The sequence below is a fragment of the Salarias fasciatus genome, chromosome 10 (assembly GCF_902148845.1).
Source record: "Salarias fasciatus chromosome 10, fSalaFa1.1, whole genome shotgun sequence".
Classification (NCBI taxonomy): Eukaryota; Metazoa; Chordata; class Actinopteri; order Blenniiformes; family Blenniidae; genus Salarias; species Salarias fasciatus.
In genome coordinates, this window is record NC_043754.1 from 2,507,101 (window position 1) to 2,532,903 (window position 25,803).

The window sequence follows — 25,803 nt, forward strand, 5'->3', positions numbered from 1 at the left end:
CCAGCTGAGCTGATGCATTTCCATGTAATACATTCACGGAAATAGATTGTGTGTGACCGCTGCCTCCATGAGCCTGGCCGTGTTTTCTTGCCTTTGTGAGTGTTGATGAGCGTGTTCCTTCGTTAACACTGGAGTGGAAGTGACTTTGCATGGGTTTGTTTGTGGACCACAGGCTGTCAGAATGATTCAACAGTGCCCCCACCCAGGGCCCTACCCCTCAGATCATTCTGGGGTGCTTTTGCACCATTAGTCCCACATGGGCAGGAGCATTAGGCCTCAGAGAGAGAGAGAGAGGGGAGAGAGAGAGAGAGAGAGAGAGAGGAAGAGGGCTCGGCAGGCAGTTAAACTACTGCCATGGTGAGCTTGCCCTGAAAAGGGCACATGCCTCCCTGCACAATTATCCACTGTGCATAGAAACAACTCCCCCACCCTGAGCCCACATACTCCCACACACACACACACACACACACACATACACACACAGTGGTTTAACCAACTAAAAATGGAAGACGGACGGTAACAGAACGAGGCCAAACGGCGTCTGCGTGTTCGAGGCATCACGGCCACGTGGAACTGGCTGCTCTGTCTCTTCTTCAGTTGTGTTTGTGAAATTTAAGGAGAGCCAGCAAATTGCAGACGTCCCCGAGGAGAATGTTGAAACAAGGCCGGCACGGCTGGATGTCAGCTGGTGCTGCACATATAGCGTGAGATCGCGGGGATAACTCCGGTCTGACGGTGGCTCTTGTTTTGTTGTGTTTGTTCTTGCAGGCTACTTCAGCGTGTTAGCCGTGGTGCTGAGGACAAGCAATGACTCACCGTGGACGGACGAGTTTGATAGTAAGCGCTCGTGAATAAAGCCCCCCAAAAATACCCCAAACAGTCATCAGGCTTGAATTAATTTGCTCGTGCCGCTCCTTCCTCTCCACCCCGCAGGGATCGAGTTATCGTGTTTGATCGAGTCCATTTCTACAAGCAATCCCAGGATCGAATGGAAGAAGATCACCAGCGAGGGGCCGAGTTACGTGTACTTCGACAAGAAGATCTCAGGTAGGGCGGACACCACAACACACACAAGGCCAGTCCGAGTCCCGGAGGTCGTTCTGATCATGCGTTCCCCTCACAGGCGACCTGGAGAACCGGGCGACGATCAGGGAGCCCGCCACCTTACTGATAACCAACGCCACCAGGTCGGACACGGCTAAATACCGCTGCGAGGTCACCGCTGCAGATGACCAGAAGTCCTTCGACGAGATCGTGATCGACCTCGTCGTGAGAGGTACTCAACGAAAAGAAGAGAAAAACTCTAGAAACCCTGTCGTAGATTTGCAGCACCCTCTCTGTTGAACCGTCTCGATTAGCTCAGTGAGCTAGCATCCTGTTTACGGAGGACTCGTTCAGCAGCTGTGGACTGGACCGAGACGGGAGACGTCTACATGAAGCCGTGATTCTGCCCTGACGGAGGCCCGTCCTGCGCTGGTGATTCTCACGTTGGATGCTGTAAGATGAGACCGTGTTGTAGGTCGCTCCAACCCCTTGGCATACATGCGAGGATGCGTTGCGACCGGACCTGCCCAGCTGCAGGGGCGTGGACCGGCTATAAGGGGAAACCTCTGAAACTGCATCTGCTCCGGCTCGCCGTGCTAAAGAAAGCAGGCGCTGCGTGTTTTGGTGCAGGTTTCTGGCTGGAGCCACGGATTCTGCCGGGTCCCGAGCTGTCAGGGCGGGGAGCCGGCGGCCGTCAATCACGGGCCGGGCGGCTCCGTCCGGCTCCGTCTGGCTCAGTTCGGCCTTTCGCTTGTCTCTACGATGCTTCTGGAGCATCAGGAGTGTCGAGACTCGATGTGACCGTCATGTTTTCTGTGTCGCCGCAGTGAAACCGGTGGTGCCGAAATGCAGCGTCCCGAAGTCGGTGCCGTTCGGGAAGTCGGCGGAGCTGAGCTGCGTGGAGGAGGAGGGCTTCCCCAAGTCTCAGTACCAGTGGTTCAAGAACCGGGAGGAGATCCCCGACGACCCCAAGACCAGCCTCAAGTTCTTCAACTCCTCGTACACGCTCAGCGCCGAGACGGGGACGCTGGTCAGTAACCTCATCCAGGGTCGTCCAACATCCGGCCCGTGGCCCAAAACCAGCCCGCAACAGGCTCCAGTCAAAACTAGCCTCCTGTTCACAGTGATTAGCATTAGCATTAGCATCATCACATTTCAGCAAATATGTAAAATGAAGGGCAAAGATAATCTTCTTTTTAGATTTAGGGATGCAAATAAACATGTTTTCTTTAACTTCCTCAGTATATTTCATGGAACCTTGAAATTGCTCTTCATATCCATTCCATCTTTATTTATAAAAAAAATACTTTTGAGATACTTTTTAAATTATTTTTACTAAATACAAATGATAGTATTTATATCATTAATTTTCTTATTAAACATATTTTGTATATTTTATTATTTTTGTATTAAAATAATAATTTATAATGATTATTTCTCATATTTGTTAAACTTTCTTAAAGGCACTTTAAAACAAATGGAAGTACAGCTCCCCAAACTATATATCCCAATAAACACCTTGAAAAGTCAATTACAAATAAAAATACAAGAAAAAATTAAAAACCAGTATTAAAAAAAAATACACGAACAGCTGACATTCAAACGAGCTGCTTACATGTTAACATGTGTTAAAAGTAGAGTAGAAGCTTTAAAAGATAAATAGATTTTCACTTCAGGTTGTTGGAGTTTGTGAAGAAGATTTTTTTTAAAAACTTGATTTATTCGCTTTAATCTTTAAAATACATTTTTTCCATTCAGATGAAAAATGAGTTGTTATTTATAAAAGTGCAGGATATTAAAATAGGTCGAACTTGTTCAGGATTTCCGGAACGTGTCTCTTATTAAAACCTGCTTCTGCTCCACATTTCTTCTCACAACATGAACACCTTGATGTTTTGCTCCTTTGAAGCCAGATTTGCTGAGATGCACTTTTCACATGAGATTAGTTGCAGGTTACAGTTTGTTTTGCCCCCAAAACTTTTTATTTATTCATATTTTATTGTGGACACCAGCACTATTTTTATTTCCATGGAGACATTTCAAAGATTGTGGTCTATTGAAAGAAAACAACAGAACCTCACATGTTCATGTTTCCAGGTGTGTGAATGAGTTTATCTGAGTTGTGTTATCAGTGAGGTTTAATTGTGTTGTTCCTGGATGGAGTGTGTGGAGGCAGGACTGCAGTGAGGCTGACGGTCCTGTTCTGATCACATATCGGCTCCACATGACGTCCCTCATTAATTCAGTGTGTGTGTGTGTGTGTGTGTGTGTGCGTAGCCGACAGCAGCCAGTCTGTCTCCCTTCCTGCTTCTTAAACAAGCTGCCGTGGTTCGAACGTCTCTGCTTCTCTCCTCACTCTGCAGCCGGTTCTCACTCCTTCCTGCTGTTTTCACAACAAAAACACTGAAGACGGTTTTCTCAAAAATGACGGTTTGATTATTTTTGGGGGGGGAATTGTAGTAAATATCACCAATAGTGAGTCATAAAACTGAGTTATGTAACCGCTCGCTGTGATAGTAGGCATATTGCATGTTCCAAAATAACCGAGTTCTCTCTCTCTCTCTTTTTTTAATGAATTAGCTTCAAAAGATGAACAGTTAAAACATCCTGGGTGGATTTTCAAACAAAACAGGAAGCCTGAATCTCCCGACACGCTGCTTTCTGCAGCAACGCGCCACTCCTGTTCGAAACTGCAGATATTTGACGGTGATTTATGAAGTGCCAGTCATGGCGGCGAGCTCGTCGGACCCGCAGCGCCTCGTCAGGCGGCGTGGGGCCTGGACCAGCGTGACCTCTGATCGGGCGGCTCTCGCTTGCCTTTAAAGCTCAGTCACAGCGCCGCCGGCTCCGCCGCCACTTGACCTCTCCTCTGTGTGAGACACATGAACTGGACGCAGCGCCGCTCGCGCCTTCAGACCAGACATTAAACGATAACGATAATGAGGATGACGGGAGAAACGAGCCTCTGCCTCAGCATTTCGTCACATCTCTGATGTGTTCGGGGTTTTTCTCCGTAATTTGTGGCGATATGTGTGAGATCAAACGCCGTGATGTTGACTGGCAGCCGTCCGTCGTTGCATCACAGTCGAAGTGTTGGAGTTACACAAATAGAATCCAGCATGTCGCGTTGGAAATAGCTCTCAGCTGAGAGAATTACTCACATTCTCCACTGGCCCAGAGCAGAACCTCTCCGTCAACCTGTTTACCTTTCAGAGGTTTACAGGAGGGGAGTCTACTCAGAGGAGCACAGGAAGCTCGCACTCAGGTTTTTCCACAGGATAGGATAGAATAGAAAAGAAAGAATAGAATAGAATAGAATAGAATAGAATAGATAGAATAGAATAGAAAAGAAAAGAATGACTTCTAGTAACAAGTAAAAAAGACATCAGTGGAAAACAAATAATCTTCTTGATATCAGTAATTATCACAGCATTGTGATTGGTTGGGAGGAAGTACTGATATGAAGCTGTGTGAAACTGAAATGAAAAGGAAGGAAAACTGTTTTTCTATTGATCTTTTTATTGATCCTGCTTTATCCCATGGCACCACTCATCTATCGATCAATATATATTGTTATTGAATTATCATCCAGCCCGATGACTGACCAGCTTTCTTTTTGTGTTGTTGTCTCGGAAACTGGTCAAACTCATCAAACTCAGTAACTTACGGTTTGAGGCAGCAGCGTTAGTTTCCCCTTCAGTATGCCGGACTGATAAAATACACCAATAATAACCTTTAGATTTAAAAGTTAAAGTTTTGTTTGAGAAGTTTAGGTGATTAAAATGTTGTTTTTAAAATGTTGTAAACAGTAATTCCTTAAAATGGCTCTAATCTGAAAATAAAGCCAGTTTTAATTAAACTTTCTGGTGAAAAATACAATTTAATGTCCAGAATGTGCACATTTTAAAGTGCATTCGTGGCTAAAATCCTCACAAAAGAACCTCACGATCATTATTGAGTCAGATCAGCGTGAAAAGACTCTACTTCATAATTCAAGGTGTGTATCGATGTATCCTCCGGTTATTACTGAGTGCAAATTCAATGAGAAGGAGGGGAAAGAATCAAACTTGGACCGAGATGATCTAGCTGAGTGATGCGAAGGCCTAACGCCGCCGTCTGTGCTCCTCCCTGCAGAAGTTCATCGCGGTGAGGAAAGAAGACGCCGGCGAGTATTTCTGCCGGGCGAAGAACGACGCGGGATACGCCGAGTGCGCGCCGCAGCAGATGGAAGTCTGTGAGTGAGCGGCAGGTGGAGCCGGGCTCTCGGCGGCGTCCCCGGGCTCCGGGTGTGACGGTTGTGTGTCTCCGCAGACGACATCGACGTGGTGGGCATCGCGCTGGGCGTGCTGGTGGTGGTGGTGGTGCTGCTCTGCATCACGGTGGGGATCTGCTGCGCCTACAAGCAGGGCTACTTCTCCAGCCAGAAGCAGACGGGGAACAAGTAAGACTCCCCCACGCCTCCTCGTGCACGAGGTCCGCGCACGCCAACTCACCTCACCCATCTGTCCTTTCAGCTACAAGGTCCCGGCGAAAGGAGACGGCGTGGACTACGTGAGGACGGAGGACGAGGTTGGTGGCAGTGGGGACGGTTCAGGAGCTGCTGCAGCTTCACGCTGTAACCCCGTGTGTGTGTGTGTGTGTGTGTGTGTGTGTGTGTGTGCGCAGGGGGATTTCCGACACAAGTCTTCGTTTGTGATCTGAGGAACGCCGAGGGGCCGCCGCGCCGCCTCCACGCCGCCGCAGCCCTGAGCTGGGAGTCTCAGCACGACTGACATCCGACACTCACCGTTTGCCAAAGCTGCCGGACCTCGCAGGACGGACCCAGAACCACCGACGGGCGGCTCCAGTCCTTATTTTAGCGTTGTTGCATGGTTTTAAACACTCGCCGGTTTGGGGGGGAGGGGGTCGGGGGTCGGGGGTCGGCCTCCTCCCGTCATCACACCTTTCTACTGTCCACATCTCGCTTCAGACCTTCTCTCATTTCTACATTTCTTTTCTACTGTTGAAATTTGTCAGACTATTTTTGATGGAATATATTTTAAAAATTGCCTATAGATAAAGGTTTACTTTTTTAAATATTTGTAAAATACTAACATGTGTTGTTTTTTTTTTTCCTTTTTTTATCATTATTATTATTATTATTATTATTATTTGGTTGTGGATAAAATTGTGTAACACTTTTAACCACTCTGCTGGAAGCATTTACCACCTCTGCGATCGGGCGAACATTAAAAAAGGGGGTATCATATGGAGACGGGCGGTCGTACCTGTGGAGTACCTGCGCTTTCCGTTGTGACGGCCTTCCATGTTGGTGTGTGTAGATAGTCTTAGTACGAGGCTTTGAAGAGTGCCAGTCTAATGCTGTGAACCGCTGACCTCCAGCGTCAGCGCTGCGTTGTTTCCTTCAGTTCAAGTGTCCTTCTCTTCTCTTCTCTTCTCTTCTCTTCTCTTCTCTTCTCTTCTCTTCTCTTCTCTTCTCTTCTCTTCTCTTCATCTTGTACATATTGAAGTTGCCGTCGGGAGTTTTTTGCTGTCGTTCAGTATGACGCTATCATGGTAAATAGTAGTGATAATACAGGGTGCGTGGCTAAAACCTCCCAGACCCGGAGGAGGCAGATGGCCGGTGGGGGGGGGGGGGGGGGGGATCCAACGTGAGGCCCGCGGGCCACAGTGGCCCCTCAGAGGCTTCGCTGTGGCCGGCCGGATCAGTTCACAGTGCAAAGTTCAACTTTTCAGGACTTGAAGGCGTTTCTTCATGCATGCTACGTCTGCAGAAAGAGCAGAATGTCAAGATCACTTTCTAAATTTAAACACTTTTAGCTGCATATTTAGTTAAGTCCAGCTTCTTTAAAACCAATCACATTTTAATAATCTGTTTTATTATTATGGGTTCAGTTCACTCAAAACTTTAAGCAACTTTAAATTTTATTTGAAAAAATTTCAAGTTTCTGCAACTCACTTTGTCTTTGTTTTTTTACATTGTAACATAATTCATATCATCTCGGCTTCATTCAAGGTTTAAAAGTTTAAGTTTGCACTCGATAAAGTGAGTTTTTCTTTGTTTACGTGAGTCGGTCTCCATGTTCTCGCTCTGAGGAGATCCTCCGGGTCTGGAAGGCCGGAAACACTTGTTCTGATTGTAAATAGTTCTGATTTTTTTTTTCTTTCTCTCTTCCTCTCTAAAGATCATGTAAAGTGGTGAAACTGGAGGGAAATCCTTCGTGAGGCGATATGAAACTCTTTCCATGTGTCAGACTGAACCGAGGAAACGGAGTCAGCGGCGGTTTGTGTTGGAGCCACAGCGAGGAGAAAGCTGGACGTCTGGAGTTTAAGATCTAAAAGACAAGAAAAGAAACGTCCGACTTATTTTACTTTGGAGGTTTCTTTAGTTTGACTTTAGCCTCAATATGTCAAATTCTCAGTGAAACTGTCTTTAAAAGTCATTTTCAACATTTTTAAATGATTTTCCACATTTGGAAAAAAAAATAATTTCAATATTTCAACAGAATCCTGAAAACATTTTTAGAAAGATGGCCAAATTATTGGAAAAATGTAAAATAATTTCACATCAAGATTAATATAGACACCACAACATTTCTAAATCTACAAAACTTTGTCTACATTTTGTCTCAATTCTCAGTATTTTATCATTCTTTAAAAGGAACACACCAACGCTTAATTCAGCCTTTTTCTTATTTTGAGCGAGTTGATGGGTATGAAGAGAAAAGCTGCTCCTCTTCCTCCTCCTCCTCCTCCTCCTCCTCCTCCTCCTCCTCCAGCTTGGTGGATGTGGCTCCACCACTCCGACTCTGACTCCTCCATCACCCGTTTGAATGAATCGTGACCGAAGCGGAGACGCCGCGTTGCGTCCGCTGTGAAGGGTTCCCGCCAGTCGGTCGTGGTAGAGACGATCTGCCCGTCGTTTTGCACGCCAGCCGCCGGCGGCGTGAATCTCCTCCTCGTCTGTACAAAGCTCATTCCTCTTAAGTGCCTTCAGAGTCGTCCCGCTCCCCCGCCGCCGTGCCTCCGCCGCGCCGCCGGGGGCTCCGGGCTTTCCGCTCATTCGACCACGAGCTCGGCGTTTGAGAGGAATGATGACTCAGCAAATTTCCACTTCCCGTCTTTACATATCTGCAAATGTGTAAATAATTTTTTTGTTTCTTTTGTTTTTCATAGATTTGAAGGTGTAGACATGTTGAAGTAGCGATGAAGTATTAGTGCCTATATATAGTGGGAATTATTTTTGGTAAAAGACACTTAGCACTATTAGGCCAGAAAAAAAAAAAAAAAAAAAAATCAAGAAGAAAAAATTATGGAGCCCAGAGCAGGAAGTGTGTGTGTGTGTGAGCTCTGCTTTGGCACCAGACGCACATAGAGAATGTCTGTTCGGGGCCTGCTGGGCTTGTTTCTGTTCGTTTTGGAACCACTCTATTTGTGATTAATAAAACTCACTTCTAATATCAGCGCAGGTGTGTGTTTCCTTCACTTTCCCGTCCCGACCAACAGAAATCCGGTGGAGGGCGAGGGTCCGCCCACGGACTGCGGCCTCGTCAAGCCAAAGCCGTAATCTACCGGCGGGAGTTAAGCCATCTCCACTCTCCGCGCTGCAAACTGCTTTCTTCTTCCTGTCTGGTGACTGAGCCAACTGGCAGCCGCCTCCTGGATAAAGAGCATTATAATCAATGAGCTGGGTGGGGGGGTGATATATCGCCGTTTGCAGCAGAGCTACTGGACACTTTTATTTAATTCGCAGTGAAATCAATTTAAGAAGGGATTGCCAGGCTTGGCATGAGAAAGCACCTGGTTTTTAAGGGTCGGGAGCAGACTTCGTCCTGAGTTATCTTTAAGTGAAGGACGCTTTGAGACACTGCAGGCCGCTGCTGAGTGGACCACAGACTCATTAGAGGTCTGGAAGCGGTGTGCGGATCCACGAGCGGCTGAGATAAAGCAGAGCCGTGGCTCGCCGCGCTGGTGTGTTCCTCCCCTGCGTCAGGCCTCTCCTGCCCAGGAAGCTCCTGACAGCTCGTGTTTCACAGAGGTGGCTATAAACTGGAGAGATCAACAAGCCGAGAGCACGGAGAAATCAGGCGCTTCCTCCTTTAAACCTGAAATTTTCACATTCAGGGATAAAACAAGGTATCTGGTCAGACAGTGAAATCCAGGCTGGCTGTCGGCTGGGGGAGTTTCTCCGTGAGGGCAGAGCCGACGCCACCGCGAGGACGAACCAGACGGGAGAAAATCCTACTTGACAGAAGGATGTTTCCCATTTAGAAAATATCACAGCAAGACGTGACGAAGTGACACGCCGAGGAGACGGCGGTCCGAGGAGCCCCTGCTGGAGCAGGGGATGCTGGTCCGGGAGGGGGGGGGGGGGGGGTGGTGGCTGCTGAACTGGCCCTATTAAAAGTTTTCAGTCAGCTGCAGATTTCCCTCATGTGAAGCTCTCAGATGTCAAATTTAGATTTTCTCTCTCTCTCTTTGCTCCTTCTTTTGGAGCTGAAGTGAGTCAGCCTTCTGAAGGAACATTGTTGCGTCGGAGTCCGCCGGGAGACATTCAACTGTTGTCACGTTGGATCATAAAGTCGTTCACAAAAACAGGATCCTCGTCATGGCTTTCACAAATCAACACGGATAATTAGAGTTAAGAGGAGGCTCGTTCCCACGGGAGAACACACACACACACACACACTGAGTCTGTTTACATTTTCAGGACAGATGTTAGCGTCCATCGTATCTCATGCTGTTTACAGACACGCCTGATGGAAGCTGGGACAGGGTCATGGTCACCTTGGTGCAGCAGGCCCTCTTCTTTCGCAGGAAGCTGGGGGTCTTTCTGGACTAGAGACACCTTCCAGAGAGCCCAACACGTTTTCATGGTTGCAGGTGTCTCAGTCAGACGGGCCCTGATGACCTCCGTCCAGCTTGGGGTCCTGGTTTCAGTCCTGTGGTTGTTTTGGATTCATGACGCTGTAAAGGTTTTCTCTTTGCGAGACGTATGAACGTCACCAGGACCCTGAGAGAGAGGCGGTCTGGATGGTCTTCATGCTTAATAATTGACCTATCTATCTGTCTATCTATCTATCTATCTATCTATCTATCTATCTATCTATCTATCTATCTTCACTGCCTCCATCTACCATGCAGAACAAATTAAAATATTGTTTAATCTGCTTATCATGTGGTTCAGGATTCATTTTTGGCTCAGACTTTAAAAAAACGAAAAGAAAAATGGAGAAAAAAACTATCAGGAGCTTAAAAGCTTTAAGCTTGTTAGTGCAGTCTCTATCTGGTGGTCAAACTCTGCCCTCTAGTGGCCAAAAGGCATCATCACATCATCAGACCTCTATGTTACAGTGGAGAGAATGTAGTTTATATTTATGAAATGCGTCTGTTTGTTGCGTGGGATTGTTGGATTTCTATGTTAAATAAAGTTGCAGGACTTCTGTAATACACAAATAATTTTAACTTGTATCAGTTCGTCAGGACTGAGCACTTTTTCTGAGTTCATGGTGCTTCAATCAGAGGCCGAGATTTACTTTTTTACTGTTTTTTATTTATTTAAGGAAGATAGAGAAAGTAGTATTTATGGTTCTGTGCACAAGTTATATTACATTTGATTGAAAAATGATTATAGTCAGAAATGCAAATAAATAATTGACAGTAGTGGGAAAGCGTTTCATTTCTCTGTGTATTTCTATTTCCTACTTCATTTATTTTCAATTTATTCTGTTTTATATGGTTCATTCATTTTTTATTATGTTGTCAACTATCCATTTCAGAGGTTTATTGTACTATGTATTGCACATTTCAGTTTTCTAACTAAGTGAGATGGAATTGTGATTCCACTGTGTCTTGTACGTACAGCACTCTGACTTTGACCTTTGGACAAAAGCAACAAAATATTTGAAAGGTTTTGTGACTTTTAACTTAATTACAAACCAGAAAAGTTTCAGTAACATGATTAGGTGTAAACTAGCATTCTGGACCTCAGAGGAACAGTTCAGCACTATGCTCATGACTTTTTAAGAAAATTTGTCAACAATTCAGGTTCCTCTTCATGAAATTAGAAAAAAATCAAAACAGTCACATTGTGCCACTTTCTCTGTTTAACTGGATAACACCTATTGTATGGGAAGTAGTTTGGTAGCGCTCAATTGTCCGGTCATTCCAGAGAAAAAGGAAATGCTCTGTGATTTTATTTCAGGAAGAAAAATGACTTATCGTCACTACCAGAAGATCAACTTGTGACCAAACACTTCCTCCTCAAGGATCAGTGAGAAACACAGCAAAAAAAAAAGGAATACAATTAATCAAATGTCTTGAATCTTACATAGAAATCAGCTAAGTATTTAAAATCTGGTTTGAATGTGCTTTAAATGACCTTCATTCTGCCATTACCAGTAAATTCATTCATCTTCGGATGTTGGATCACAAAGAATGAAGAGAAAAGATTTTCTTCTTTTCATCTTTAAATGCATTTTCACTACATTCCCAAAACACAGAAGAAAAACTTTTCTGGCATTTCTTAAAAACATGAGAATGAACTCTGTGAGGATGTTTTGGAAAGAAAATCAGAGCAGTTTTTCAAACCTGGCTGCACTTGCCTGCAGATCTGTGGCCGTGCCTGCATTCTCTGCATCTGTTGAGAGGAGCTTTATTGCTGCAGAAAACAGACCAGAAAGATGTGGCGTCAATGATAAAACCTTTGAAGAACTTTAGATGCATCAATTTAGCGTCCTCTGGGATCAAAAGAATTGAAATCAAATTCCAAATTCAGAATCTTGCTCAAGCCTGGTGCAAACAAACCCAAGCTGATGATATCCACAGTGAGTCCAGGCTCGTGCTGATGTTACCTAATGTTGCCTAAAGTTACCTTCCCTGGGAGAAGTGCAGGATGTTATTTTGAGAGCTGTGAGCCATTAAATGTCAGTGCACATGATGAATGTGGGTCAGCAGTCACTCTGTCTGATTTTCAGAGGGAAAAAGCTCATGATAGGAAGAGAGCAGGGCTCTGTGAGAGTGAAGGCACATTAAAACAACATTAACTTTCAGTCTTGTTGACTTCGATTCTCCTTGTTGGATTTGTGTGTGTCTGTGTGAGTGCAGTTCTCAGGATCTGAACATTGGTTCATCACCTGCACCTGCGGAGCCTGACTGGAAAGCAGCTCTTCAGTCCCATCAGCCAATCGCACGAAGCCACCTGGAGGAATAAAAGCGGTTGGCAGATCACCGACCGGCAGCTGGCTGCAACCAGCAACGCTCACGTGCCCCTGTAGTCAGCGATATTCTGTTAGGTATTGAGGCACTTGGTTCTTTGTTTAGTTTTGGATTCAGGAACCTTTGCTGCATTAGGCCTTTGTGTTTTGTGTTGTGATAGCTCTAGGTGAGAGTCTATTTTTGTTCTCATTATATCTTACTTTTCTTACTTTTGTCAACAGATAACTTCATTCGCCATTCAACGCCGTGGTCTTTATGTTACTTCTTTTTCCCAATGAGCTGGTCATGACAGTCCTCTTTAGACTTATGGAGATTTGAACTGGTTTCTCAAACCAGGCTGTCTCTTACATCACTGGTTAATATTGAGACTACTGAACTTTTATCTCATGACAGGAATACCATAAAGCAGGGGTGTCAAACATAGGGCTCGTGGGCTAAAACAAGCAAACCAGGCAGTCTCGTTGGTCCTAAGGGTGACCTTGTTTCCTCATTGGTACATGAATAAGGACGGAGAGGAGGATAATGACGTATTCCCACAGAACTGGAGCTTTTACAAAATTATGTACAAATAAACCTTATTATATTTTGATGTTGTTCTTATTTCACTTTCACACTTTAAAGTTTTCCTTAAACAGACGAAAGGAACGGAATAGAATACAAAGTAACTTAAACATCTACTGTGAAGTGACCTATTGCCATATTGTATTTGTTTTTTTTTCTATAATGCACTAATTTTGTTTTATGTTTCTGAAAAAAATTAAGTTCGCAAAGCATAAATAAAATAAAAACGTGTTGTTTGTGAACGTTCATCTGTGCAATAAAGTTTCATTCAAAGATAGAAAATTAGGATGACGTCACTTTGGAAACAAAGAGTATATTCTATAAATATTAAAAATGTGACGTTTTACAGTATATTTTACTTTTTGTCTAAAAGCATTTGGGTCATAAAAAAACAAAAAACAAAAAAAAAGGATTAAAAAAATTGACAAACTGTGTTTGTGTCACGTGATCCGGTTGTAACCGGAAGTGGTGTGAAGCAGCGCTGCTCCACGCACCCCGAGCGAGCAGCGCGCACCGGGAACCGGAGGAGGGGGCCCGTTCTCTGCCGCCTCGGACCCACTCTCCAGCCGCTATGAGCTTCTTCGGGTTCGGCCAGAGTGCGGACATCGACATAATCCTCAGCGACGCGGAAACCAGGAAGAAAGTCGAGCACAAGAGCGAGGACGGCCGGAAGGACCGCTACTTTCTGTTCTACGACGGGGAGACGGTGTCCGGGAGGGTCAGCGTCACGCTCAAGTACCCGGGGAAGAGGCTCGAGCACGGCGGCATCAAGGTCGAGTTCGTCGGGCAGATCGGTGAGAGGCCGCCGCGGCCCGCGGTGCGCCCCGGGAGGAGAGAGTCGGCCCCGGAGCCGGGCTGGCCCGCTCCTTCCGGGGAGCATGGCAGTCTTTACTGAGTCGTTACAGCGTCTCGTTACTCGTTACGGCGGCACAACAAGTGTCCCTTTTGAAGTGTCTCGTGACTGACGTGTGCTGCGAGCTGACGTCAGCTGACGCAGCAGCCATGGGATCAGCGTCAACCTGCTGCAGGTCTGCGTTATTAATGTCTAATAACTTGTATTTCGGTCGAATAGTAAACACAGGAGATCAGATAATTAGATTAATAGCATGTATGACCGCTTCCCTGAATAGTTTTCTAATCCAAACGAGCTTGGTAGAAAAAAAAAAAGTTTATGTTTACACAGTTGTTCCATAGGGTGGAGGAGTTCATCAGGATTAACCACAATGTTAATACCCTAAACATTACCCAGTGAACGGTGTATTAGTTCTCAAACACACTAAATCAGCGCTTGATCTGCATGTTTTCTACACTTCTTTTCTGAGGACATGGCAGCACTAAAACAGGTTTATTTTGTACATAATTACACTAAACACAAAGTTGCACATGTAATTGATGTTCACGTAAAGCACTTCTGATCACACAAAAATGTGTGATATATGTTGGAATCTTTGAATGATTTTGTATTGATTTATTCTGTAAAAGTAACCTCATATCTCTTTGCTTACACTGTAGAAACTGTAATTGTGTACATACAGTTGCTTTGTTTCCCAGCTATCCTATGTGGAATGTCAAAATAGACCCTGGAAAAGCTTTGATTTAAATTGTCACTTCCAAATTAGTCTAAAATATGTACAGCGCTATTGTTTAACTCAGAACAGTCCGTAGTCCTAAACTCATAGAACCACTAGTAAAGCATATGTTGTAAACGGTCTAAGACCATTCGATAATTAGTCCAATAATACGAAGAAAACTCTCCTGAGCAGATTTTCAAACCACTCTTGTTGCAGTTGGACAGAATATCTACGTTGTTCAACTCAAAGTACAAAACCAGCACTCTGTAACTGGTTCAGACTGTTAGAATACTGCTATGTGCTTTAATATGTGTCGTATCACCTTGTTCAACATGTTAAAAGTCTTTGTGTTTTAAATAACATTTTCTCTTCAGTCAAGTAAAATTGTGGAGGGATTATCAGTGTGGCTTCAGCTATTTTCTAAAAGGGTCTTGAAATACATATCTGAGCATAGTTATTCTTGACGGCAGTTTTACATCTCTTTAAATTCACATTGTTGCTGATGTCTTTAACACAGATGGAGCACTGGTGGTTAAGATAAAATCTGTGTGTCTGAAAGAATCAGGACTAGAACAGTTACGATCTGCACTTCATTGCACAGAGGTTACAGCCCCTTCCGGCTAAACGGAGCCGTCGTCTTCTTCTTTTTCTTCTTCGGTCCCACGGCTTTTTCTGTCCTACCCATCATGCACTCTGTTCACTAGTTATTTCTGCACGTTCAGCACAGTTTGAAGCAGCAGTGAGGAGTTCCTCTTCATGGCCGAACACTCCTTTTCCTCTTTTTCTGCTTAACTGGCATTTGAATTTTGGCTGCACGACATAAGTTTGTCCTCATTTCGGCACCATATAAAGAAAGTTTGATTCCTCTTTTCACCTCATTATTTCAACTCTCAGTGGAAAAAGCCACAAAGCATTAAAAAAAAAAAATCACAATATGCATAAAATTTGCAGAAGATAGTTTAAAATATAAAATGGAACAGATGAAGATCTCCCTCCCCGACAGGACCAGACTCCACCAACCGTGTGTGTGTGTGTGTGTGTGTGTGTGTGTGTGTGTGTGTGTGTGTGTGTGTGTGTTTCAGAGCTGTACTACGACAGGGGGAACCACCATGAGTTCGTGTCGCTGGTCAAGGACCTGGCTCGGCCAGGGGAGCTCACGCAGTCGCAGACGTTCGACTTCGAGTTCACACATGTGGAGAAGCCGTACGAGTCGTACACGGGTCAGAACGTGAAGCTCCGGTAAGACCGCCGGCCTCCGCCGTCCCGTCAGGCTCGGCTGTGAAGTAACTTGCTCAGTGAACGTCTTCAGTTAGAAACACAAGAGATCAGTGAGCATGTTGGAATGGGACAAAGAAATCCCTGAAAAGGACAGCGTACTGTTTTTGTGTGGCGTCTGTCCACGTTGAGACGCTTGTGGTGAAAATATGAAGTGATTCATGGAGAGACGGCGAGGCTTGGAGTCACGTCCTTTTATGACTCAGGCAGTTTTACAGTAGATTTTGTAACCTTTGGTCAGAGCCAGATCAGCTGCTTCTCCGTTTTTGTGCAAAGATCATCACCTCTCTTAAAAAAACAAACAAAAAACATGAGCTCCACATTCTGTCATGACTTCTGAGCATATTTTGTGAAAAATAGGATGATTTGAGTGAGATCATGCACATGGTTACAAACACGCAGAGATCAGACAGAGAGTTAAAAAAGGATTCATTGAATGCTTTCTGATTGGGTTTGATAGAACCTGTCTGTTCATGCTGGAGGATAGGTTTCAACACTGCCACCCAGTGGCCAGAGGAGGGAACTGCTTCAGTTTATTTCCAGATTCTCTGAATGGAAATGGATTTTTTTTTTTTTTTTTTTTTTTGTTGAGGCCGTCAGGTGTTTTCCGTTCATCTGTCTCTCAGTCACATCGTTAACCTGAGTCAAATCCCCCCTGCTTCCTTTGGACTGGCTGGTTTCGGGTTCCTGAGCTGCTGTTGTGCCTGCAGGTACTTCCTGAGGGCGACGATCGGCCGCAGGCTCAACGACATCAGCAAGGAGCAGGACATCGTGGTCCAAACGCTCAGCACCTACCCCGAGATCAACTCCTCCATCAAGATGGAAGTGGGCATCGAGGACTGTTTACACATAGAGTTCGAGTACAACAAGTCCAAGTAGGATTCCCTTTGGTCCCGTGTTCCGGACGAGGTCCGGACGAGCTGCGCTGACGGATCGCTCCTCTCCTGCAGGTATCACCTCAAAGACGTGATCGTGGGGAAGATCTACTTCCTGCTGGTGAGGATCAAGATCAGACACATGGAGATCGACATCATCAAGCGGGAGTCGACGGGGACGGGGCCCAGCGTGTACCACGAGAACGACACCATCGCCAAGTACGAGATCATGGACGGAGCGCCGGTCAGAGGTGGAGGAGCGTCTCGTGTTTGTTTTGTTTCTGTTTTTGTTTGTTTTGCTTCCGCCTGTTTCACGCGGCTGTGTGTCGTGACGCTTCAGGAGAGTCCATCCCCATCCGGCTGTTCCTGGCCGGCTACGAGCTCACGCCCACCATGAGGGACGTCAACAAGAAGTTCTCCGTGCGCTACTACCTCAACCTGGTCCTCATCGACGAGGAGGAGCGGCGCTATTTCAAACAGCAGGTACACACACACACACACACACACACACACCCAGAAGAGGTCCAGCCTCTGCCTGACGGTGGCGCTGTTGGACTCTAAACCTCCGCTGTGCTTGCAGGAGATCACTCTGTGGAGGAAAGGCGACATCGTGAGGAAGAGCATGTCCCACCAAGCGGCCATCGCCTCGCAGCGCTTCGAAGGCTCCTCCCACCCGGAGAAGCCACAGGGCGTCCCGGCGGACGGCGAGGAGGACGGCAGCTAGAGGGCCAGAGTCGCCGCCGTCGCCGCCGGCTTGTCACTGAGGACTGAATGAGACGTGTCGGAGGTCGGAGGTCAGCCCGGCTGCAACCGAAGCTCATTCTCAGTGTTTCCAGCTACGTCACGGCCGAGCGCTAGCTCTTCTGTCACACACAGACGAGAAAACACCTGCAGTGTGTGTGTGTGTGTGTGTGTGTGTGTGTGTGTGTGTGTGTGTGTGTGTGTGTGTGTGTGTGTGTGTGTGTGTGTGTGTGTGTGTGTGTGTGTGTGTGTGTCCTTCATCCGGGGTCACCTGCTAGATGCACTTGGGTCTCCTGTCAAACCTCTCTGTATGAATGTAAAACCTGGAGGGTTTTTTTAACCCTCGCTGTCCTTTAAAAGAATACTCCGAAGATTTTGGACCCACGCCCTATCCCTATCATTTACAAAGTGAGATAAGCTCATAAATACCTTTTTTGTGTCCGTTTGTCCAGTGCCTGGCTAACAGCTGTTAGCATCGTAGTTAGCTTAGCTCAACTACTGCAGTTGACGAGGAGACAGAACCAGACTGAGAAAGTGGACAAAATCCTCCTTCCAGCGGTCCAGGGGACGGCGTATTAGCACGCAAAGTAAATCTGAATGGTTATAAAACATTTTAAAAGACGTGCTTTCTTTTCAATCCCTTAAAATAGTGTTTTGATACAGACAGACCTGCACAAGCATAGTGCGCTGCGGAAGGATATACCAGGCGCACAGCGGCTGAGTCTATGCTTCTACTGCTGTGCTCCGGTATATCCTTCCGCGGAGCACTGCGCACGCGCAGGTTTGTGTGGATCAAAACGTTATTTTAACGGATTGAAAAGATAACACGTCTTTTAAAATGCTTTATAACCATTCGGATTTACTTCACGTGCTAATACGCCGTCCCCTGGACCGCTGGAAGGAGGATTTTGTCCACTTTCTCAGTCTGGCTCTGCCTCCTCTTCACCTGCCGTAGTTGAGCTAAGCTAACTACGATGCTAACAGCTGGGAGCCTGCGGCTGGACAAACGGACACAACAAAGGTATTTATGAGCTTATCTAACTCTGTAAATGATAGGGATAGGGCGTGGGTCCAAAATCTTCGGAGTATTCCTTTAAGCTCCTCGCTGGCTCAGTAACGTCACCAAACCGCAGAGCAGAATCAAACCATGAAAGCTGAGAAACAAAAATAAGAGGCTATTTTCATACATTCCAGAGCTTTCATCCAGAAACGGGCATGATGATGATAGAGTATTTATTTTTTTGCCAGAGGTCCATGTTTATAACCAGGGTCGAACCGATGGAGGAGGAGAAGCAGTCAGACGGACTCAGGAGGGAGGAAACGATGCCAAACGCTTTCCTCCCATCAGCCTGCCATTCAGGAAACGCACAAACACACCGGATCATGTTCCCGCGCCGTGCCTCCCTCTTCCTGAATCGCTTTTTTACCCAGTTCACACCTTTTTAACCTTTAAGCCCCATTTGTTCCACTTCTAAATGTTGGTACTCTTAAAGCTGTATTTTCTCTGAGAAAAGGTTTTGTAGGGATTGTTTCTATTCACGTAAATCAACCTGCTTTGTGAGGAATTATTTGATTTTTATTATTGTAATATCACAATGACCCATCAGTCACTCTGATTACTTAGTACTTTTTGTGTAATGTCAGATTATCAAAACGAAGTTACATGGGCACAAGACTGGTGCCATACACTTCCTCTATAACCACATTTTGAGCTTTTGTATGAACTGAAGTGCTTTCCTTTCGAGAACTGCATGACCGACCAATCAATTGATCAAGTCTGATTTGAGTTTTTATGAATTTACTCAAATTCTTTTATTATTTCCACTGAAGGGTCACCCCACCCCACCCCACAACAGCAATTTTCAAAACTTCATGAAGTGTCCTGAAAAGTGACATTCAAAATCATGGCTCAAAACGTGGTGTTAATGGTACAAATGGTGAAGTTACACATCCGAACACAGCGAAGATGAAAAACATAAACTGAAAGTTATCGTCTCGCTCGGCGTGTGAGATCCTTCATGCAGGGACAGCATGTTCGTACGTGATGAAGAAACATTCGTTTCCTGGGATTTCAAAGTAAAATATGGGCCCTGGGTGCAAACGCATGTAAATACGAGTCCTGATCACATGAATCATTTCCACACCATCAGCGCCTGTCTCCACCTGCTCACACAAAAACAGCACTCATACTGTCGTCATGTGGGGATGATGAGGACCGCCAAACGTTTCCCTCCGGAAATTCTTATCCTTCATGTCAACACTTATTCTGGAAAAAAAAAGTCTTACATTTAGAAAGGGGAGTAGATTTTTAAGAAATCTAATTAATTCAGGTTTGTTTTTTTGTTGTTATAATTCTTGGAAAAGTCAAGTTTGCAGAGTTTTTTAATGTAATGAAATGTAATTAAACCAATAAAGGGATCTTTTCCTCCTGAGACTTAACTCATGATTCTGAAAGGAAAACCAAAGTCAGGATAGAAAGTGGTTTTTCAGTTTTGGGAAGGCCTCATCCTCCTCACACTCTCACAGCGTCTGGAGGAGAGAGGCGGTGAACGTGGAGTGGAACTGCAGCCCTGCTCCTGGGCGGTTTGAGCTTCCTGTATATGAACGTGGATTGAAGTCATTTTATACTCTGTATACTTTGAATTAAAAGGGAGGAAGTGAAGAAGAGTGGAGCGGTGCTGTGATTTCTCTGGCGTTTGACTCTGTTTTCTGGAGTTCTGCACATGGAGGAGGAAGACCGTTCACTGTAAACAAAAGTGAACCTCATCATCAGCAGAGAGCAGCTGCTATATAGATATAACTTATCACTTATCAGCAGTGAGGACAAGGACTTCAGGGACCCGGTTAAACCACTTCAGGGACCAGCACCTCCAGATCACTCCTCACTTTCACCACACGGCCTGATTTGTCTCCGTCTCTGTCTTCGTCCTGGACGGACGGCAGTGCCTCTGATTGAGGACTGATCAGTTTCTGCACCTCTCACCTCATAGCAGGAGGTTTTGGGGTTCAAGCAGCAGCCATGCCTTTGTCCTTTCTGTGTGGAGTTTACATCTTCCAAGCTGTCAGTGTAGTTTCTTGTTGTCAGGTGATAAAAAAGTTTCATTGCAAACACAGCTTGAAAAGAATTATGCCTAACAGTTTACCAGGTCTGTCCTCCGCCGAATTCTACAGCAGGCAATTAACATCATCAACTGCTGGGTACCAGACAGCGAGTCTGCACAGAACCAGTTTAAATCATGCAGCATGGATGAAGCAGTGACTGTCTACATATCAGGGAACTACTTTCTAATGATCTCGGAAGGAGCCAGGCTAATAGGTGATGAGGTAAGGTACTTTATTGGTCATTATACAGTGAATGTACAACAAAATTTTGTTCTCTGCATTTAACCCATCCATCGATGCCACTGAAGCATTCCGTATAGAGCAGTGGGCATGGTCCAGGGATTGAACCTGGGACCTTCTTGCTGTGAGGCAAGAGCGCTAACAACTCAGCCACCGTGCTGCCTGAGTTCTGATGACAGTGAGCTTGAGCCAGACGTAAAAGAGATTCAGCCATAAAACAGCAGGAACCTGGAACATGCAGGAATGAAACCCACAAAGTTACATGCAAAAGTCATTCAAATGGACTGAAATGGAGTGTTGCAGTTTTGGCTAAAAAAGTGGTAGTTTGGTTACACAATAAACCACAATTCCACCATTTTGTTTTTTTTAAATGAGTGTTAACCACTGAAATATTTCAGTGTTACTGACTGTATTCAAGCATCCAAAACTTGACTATATCACTGTTCTCTTTGATTCTTGCAGTCTCTACATTCCATTCGTTCATGTTTTGCAGTCTGCTCCTGCTTTAGGTTGCTTCCTGGTGACTGGGAGAGTTCCCTCTCTCCACATGTGATTCATCAGCGGCAGTATTTCATCCTACTAATTCACTTCCATACTGAAACATGTCATATGTCAGACCATCTGTTCCTGGGGCTGTTGTCCTCCCTTTTTTATGGCCAAGAGTAATTCTTCTAGTGAGAAATGCAAGTCAGAAACTTCAGTGATATCATTGTTTTCCTCAAGACTGCTGCCATCTTGATTTAAAGTCACCCTGAACCCCTCCTAACCAATGTATGGATGGAAGCTTGTGTGTGTTTGGCCCTGTTTACACAATGTTTGAAGTTAAAATGCATATTTTGTTTTGTTTCAGCTCTTTTAGATGTTGTAGCATCTTTGCTGTGGTGCTCATACTGTTATCTGTTGTGTTCTGTGAGCTCCTACATGCTGATAGTTACCTGAATGCACCACTGACTTCAACATGAACACCTGCAGCAGGTAGGCTACTTTAGTTTTTTAATTGAACAAGAACAAACCAGACTGTTCATACTCTACAGGTCAAAGCGAACAGCACAGAGCTGTTGTTTTGGGCTCTTTTGCACATCAAGACTGCAGCTTTGAGTGGCTGCAGAGCCTCTTCATTAACTGGCTGCAACATTGAGCTTCTTCTGACTCCTGTCATGTCCCCAGCATGCATCACTCAGACAGCAACATAGGCATGGCCTGCCCTCTAGTGGTAACACCATGTACTATTTCAGACAACACCACATCCCTCTCACCGAAGCCAGAATGATCCCACTGATCCTTCTTAGCTGTTAACACTCAAAATACTTTTACAGTATCAAATCAACTCAGTTGACGTTGGTCAACTAACTACATTTGGGCAAATACAGCTTGTTTTCTTTTTAACATTCCAATTTTCATCTTTTTCTTTTCCTTTTCAGTCAATTAGTTCAAGAATTCTGTGACATTTTTATGCAAAGGCATCCTATATTGTATTTTTAAAGCAATGTTTATAATGTAAACCCTGCACAGACACATTACTGGATAACTTTCACAGATTAATGAGGCACCGATCCACATTTTTTCACTTTCAATCCAATCCCCATACCTAAATTTGGATATCTGCCGATACCGGTATACTATTTCAATACCAGAACTCTGTTTGCTTTAATAATATTGTCGTGATTGCTGATTTCTGTAATGAAGTCATCACTACAGGCAAATATGAAATGTACAAATGTATGAATGTATGTCCAGAAAATTTCGGAAAGTCAGAAAAACAGGAAATCCTGTTCACAGGAAAAATCCCATCCTTAAAACAAATATGGACCTGTATGGGTTCAAAACTGACTGTCCGTATCTCTTTGATTAAAGACTGAAACACACAGATGGGAACATTTCTCCGATATTACTCCTCTGAAAATAAAATACAAAGTGCTGCTTCATCTGAAGAACATCAATTAGATACATTCTTAATCATGCAGCAACAAATCAAGGTTTTTGAAATAAAACAAAAAGTGCAACTGTCTAAACATCTTACACACACACACCATCAATAAAACAGTGTGCATGTGAACAGCACAAATCCAGTAGGAGTTTTGGCATGAAAGGTGACTTGGATTGAGCTAAATGCCAGAGTCTGTGCAACTATTCTTCTATCCTAAACCATTACTGCCAGCTCTTTTACTCCTTTTTCCTCCTCTTGGCTAAAAAGCCTTGAGCTCTTTAATGTGGCACTTTTTCGAATGTTTCAAGCTTGTTGTATTAAAGGTTGCAACAGAGCTTCCACCTGTCTGTACAATGACTTGACAATTATTGCATGTTGGTGCACGTCTCATTATCCAAGATAACATGGGTCCAAAAATCCTCCTTATGCTCGGATTGCGATGAAGACAGCAGATCATGTTATACTAGCAGATTATCTGCTCTGCGTGTGTGCTCCCTCACACCTAGAGCATGAACGACGTCTGCACAGAACAGGAAGCAGGAATTTGGGACCTCAAAACCAAAACAAGCAGAATTGGATAGTGGTTGAGAAAAACCTTTCAATAGAACCTGCGTGAGAGCAAAATCTGTTGAGAATTGAGATGACCACACATCGTGCAACAGCGAGTTTTTCAGAAATCTCTGTGATAGGCTACCTTTACCCAGAGGCGCTACCTAGAACTGCTACCCGGCGGTGAGCCGTCTGCTACCGGTGCAACACGGAGCAGTTTCGATGGTTGTTTGAGCAAATATCAAGCAGATAAAAACACACCGCTAGGCAGTGATGGGCAGATGAAGCTTCATGAACCTTGATGAACCACTGTCTTTATTTTCTGAAGCCAATCATTGGTGTTAATTGTTCAAGAAATGTTTGAGAGAGAACATACTTCATTGCCAGTCCTTCAGCCTCTTTCTTAGAATAAAGAGTGCCATCTAGTGGCTTCTGAAAATAAAGACAGTGGTTCATGAAGCTTGAAGACTCGTCCACCCACCTCTACTGCTCGGTGCTGGATACTGCTGACTGCAAAGATACAGAAAGGCCTGCTGCGCTTGTTACAGATCCTGTTATGATCCGGCCAGCCTTCCACGCAGTACACAGTCAGTCAGCTGTGGTGAGAGTTTTGCCAGCGGTGTGCTTTATAGTGTGAGGTGCATACGAAATCTGTATCTGTTCTGGAAGTGCATTCGAAGCTTGTCCTCCCAGTAGACTCACTGTCTTGTGATCAGTTCGAAGTGCAGGTCAAGAATAAAGTCATTAAACCTCTCACAGGCACAGATGAGAGCCAGGACTTCATAGCGCGCTACTCTGTAAGTGTCAATGATCATGAAGCAAAACCAACATCTCCCTCTTTCTGTAACATCACTGGCCCCTGCCCGCACGAAGAGGCGTCTGCAAAGATTTTCTGTGGTTTGTTTGGGTCACAGTGAAACACTTTTTATTGGCTATGCCTCCAGTACACATGTTCTTGGATGGAAGCAAGTCTCAGTGGTTTGTTCTTCTCTGGAAGGTTTGGAACAAATTTCCAGTTGATTCACCATTCAGAAGAAGCTCATAAGCTCACTTGCATTGCTTGGCTCTTTCATCTCGGGTTTTGTCAGGATCAGGACTCATTCCTCCAGCTGAGACAATAAATCCAAGGAATTTGACTTTTCTGCTCCTTGGTGGATCCCCCGACCAGGATATCTGCCACGTGACAGATGACTCTACCTCTGTCACCACCATGTTTTAGAAATATTCAGGTGCGCTGGAAATACCAATTGGTAAACAGTTGAAGTGGAATCTATCAAATGTTGTGATGAACATGGTGAGGACGGCCAACTCTTTCGACAGAGGTATTTGCCAGAAGCCCATACTTGCTTCGAACTTTGAGAACAACTGAGCACTAGTGAGCATGCCTAATGTTTGCTCCACAGAAGGAGAATGTATCTTTCAGCGAACACATTGACTTGTCAAAAGGTGTCATGTCCACACAGATATGACCCAATCTAAGATTATGTCATTGCCACAGTGCTTCACAGCACAAAACATCAAAATTCAATAATAATCAAAATTGTTAAGACCCCACAGACCATGGGAATGATTATCTAATGATAAATTGTGGCTATGAAGTCATAATATTGCCAAGAATTAAATACTCTGTAAAAAATAAGAATCGGAAAAAGATAGGTCAGACATTTTTTTGTTCGATCCTCTGTTGTGGATGACAATCACGGCGTGCGTCTTCAGGTACCTCCCACGATGTAGGACAAAATGGAGATTCTCTCAATAGTTCTTCTAAAAATGCTAATTTATGATATTCCGGGTTATAATCCATGTATAGACAGGTTACTATACAGAAATGTTCGGGTTAGTGGAATATTATATGACATTCCTTTTTTCCTTTGCGCCGTTTGGTCTCGTTTTGAGGTCACAGCCTCCTGGATTTCCGTGAGTCCGTGAATGCAGCGCGGCTATCGCTGCCGCCGCGCCGCTCTCCGGATCCACTCGGAGCTCACTCCGCTCGGACACACTCGGAGCTCAGCCTCGGTTCCCGAGCTCCAAACAAGTTCCAGTCTGCGAGTACCGTCCAGAGACTTCGGGAAAACACCAATACGGTCCGACCTGTGTTCCGAAACAGTGTGGATATTTGTGGGAAGGCGGGGGTGTTTATCTTCTCCCCCCGACGGAGCGGAGCGACAGAGTGAAAGCGCTGCCCGGGCTGCGTGCTGTCCCGGGGGAGCCCTGTTTTTTTTTTTTGTGTGTTCGGGGTGGGTGAACCCCGACTCTGCCGGTCGCGCGCTTTCCCTTCGCCCCGGAGCGGCGCCGGACTCCCGCTCTCCGTACTTCTCCGTGCCCGGTGTGAGTGAGCCGGGTGAAAGCTGTGATGAGACGGGGATCGAGCAGCCGCCAGGCGCCAGACGGAGACAGCGAGAGCTAAAGCTCATCCCAGCCAGCCAGACAGCCGGTCAGCGGCCGCAGCCCCCCGGCCCACCCCCGGCCGCGCTCCCCCCAGGTACTCTTAGCACACCCATGCTAGGTGGCTGCGCCGCTTTCGCATCACTTTGCCAGTAAATGGTGTAGAAACACGTGTGTGTGTGTGTGTGTGTGTGTGTGTGTGTGTGTGTGTGTGTGTGTGTGTGTGTGTGTGTGTGTGTGTGTGTGTCCGTCCTGCTGGTCGGAGCGTGTGTGTGAAATTGTTCAGTCTCGGTCGTGTTGTGAGAGGTTTGCAGGC

The 25,803-nt window shown here is 45.3% G+C and overlaps 3 protein-coding genes across 4 annotated transcripts in view; all 3 read left to right on the plus strand.

The window, feature by feature from the left end:
- Window positions 1-746: 746 nt before the first annotated feature.
- On the plus strand, window positions 747-8,385 carry LOC115395914 (junctional adhesion molecule C-like; the record flags this gene model as incomplete). The annotated part of the gene is made up of 8 exons (XM_030101598.1): window positions 747-837; window positions 934-1,047; window positions 1,124-1,276; window positions 1,872-2,074; window positions 5,179-5,278; window positions 5,356-5,485; window positions 5,559-5,613; window positions 5,710-8,385. Coding segments are annotated over 8 exons (882 nt in total), but the record flags the coding sequence as incomplete, so codon positions are not given.
- Window positions 8,386-13,297: 4,912 nt separating this feature from the next.
- On the plus strand, window positions 13,298-17,743 carry LOC115395987 (vacuolar protein sorting-associated protein 26B-like). The gene is made up of 6 exons (XM_030101713.1): window positions 13,298-13,616; window positions 15,476-15,632; window positions 16,379-16,543; window positions 16,619-16,794; window positions 16,884-17,026; window positions 17,124-17,743. Exons 1-6 carry the CDS (start codon window positions 13,394-13,396, stop codon window positions 17,265-17,267), a joined length of 1,008 nt encoding a protein of 335 aa, XP_029957573.1. The 5' UTR covers window positions 13,298-13,393; the 3' UTR covers window positions 17,268-17,743.
- Window positions 17,744-25,357: 7,614 nt separating this feature from the next.
- arhgap32b (Rho GTPase activating protein 32b) overlaps window positions 25,358-25,803 on the plus strand; it is an 86,048-nt gene continuing 85,602 nt past the window's right edge. For both annotated transcript variants that reach the window (XM_030101701.1, XM_030101702.1), the window contains exon 1: window positions 25,358-25,584. The gene's annotated coding sequence lies outside the window, so the exon portion shown is untranslated. The remainder of the gene's footprint in view (window positions 25,585-25,803) is intronic.

What these genes read in the sequence shown, in the direction of transcription:
- LOC115395987 (XM_030101713.1), top strand. Translation starts at nt 13,394, where the DNA reads ATGAGCTTCTTCGGGTTCGGCCAGAGTGCGGACATCGACATAATCCTC. An exon ending in GGTCAGAACGTGAAGCTCCG is followed by an intron (nt 15,633 to 16,378) that starts GTAAGACCGCCG and finishes TTGTGCCTGCAG; the next exon opens with GTACTTCCTGAGGGCGACGA. An exon ending in GGCGCTATTTCAAACAGCAG is followed by an intron (nt 17,027 to 17,123) that starts GTACACACACAC and finishes CTGTGCTTGCAG; the next exon opens with GAGATCACTCTGTGGAGGAA.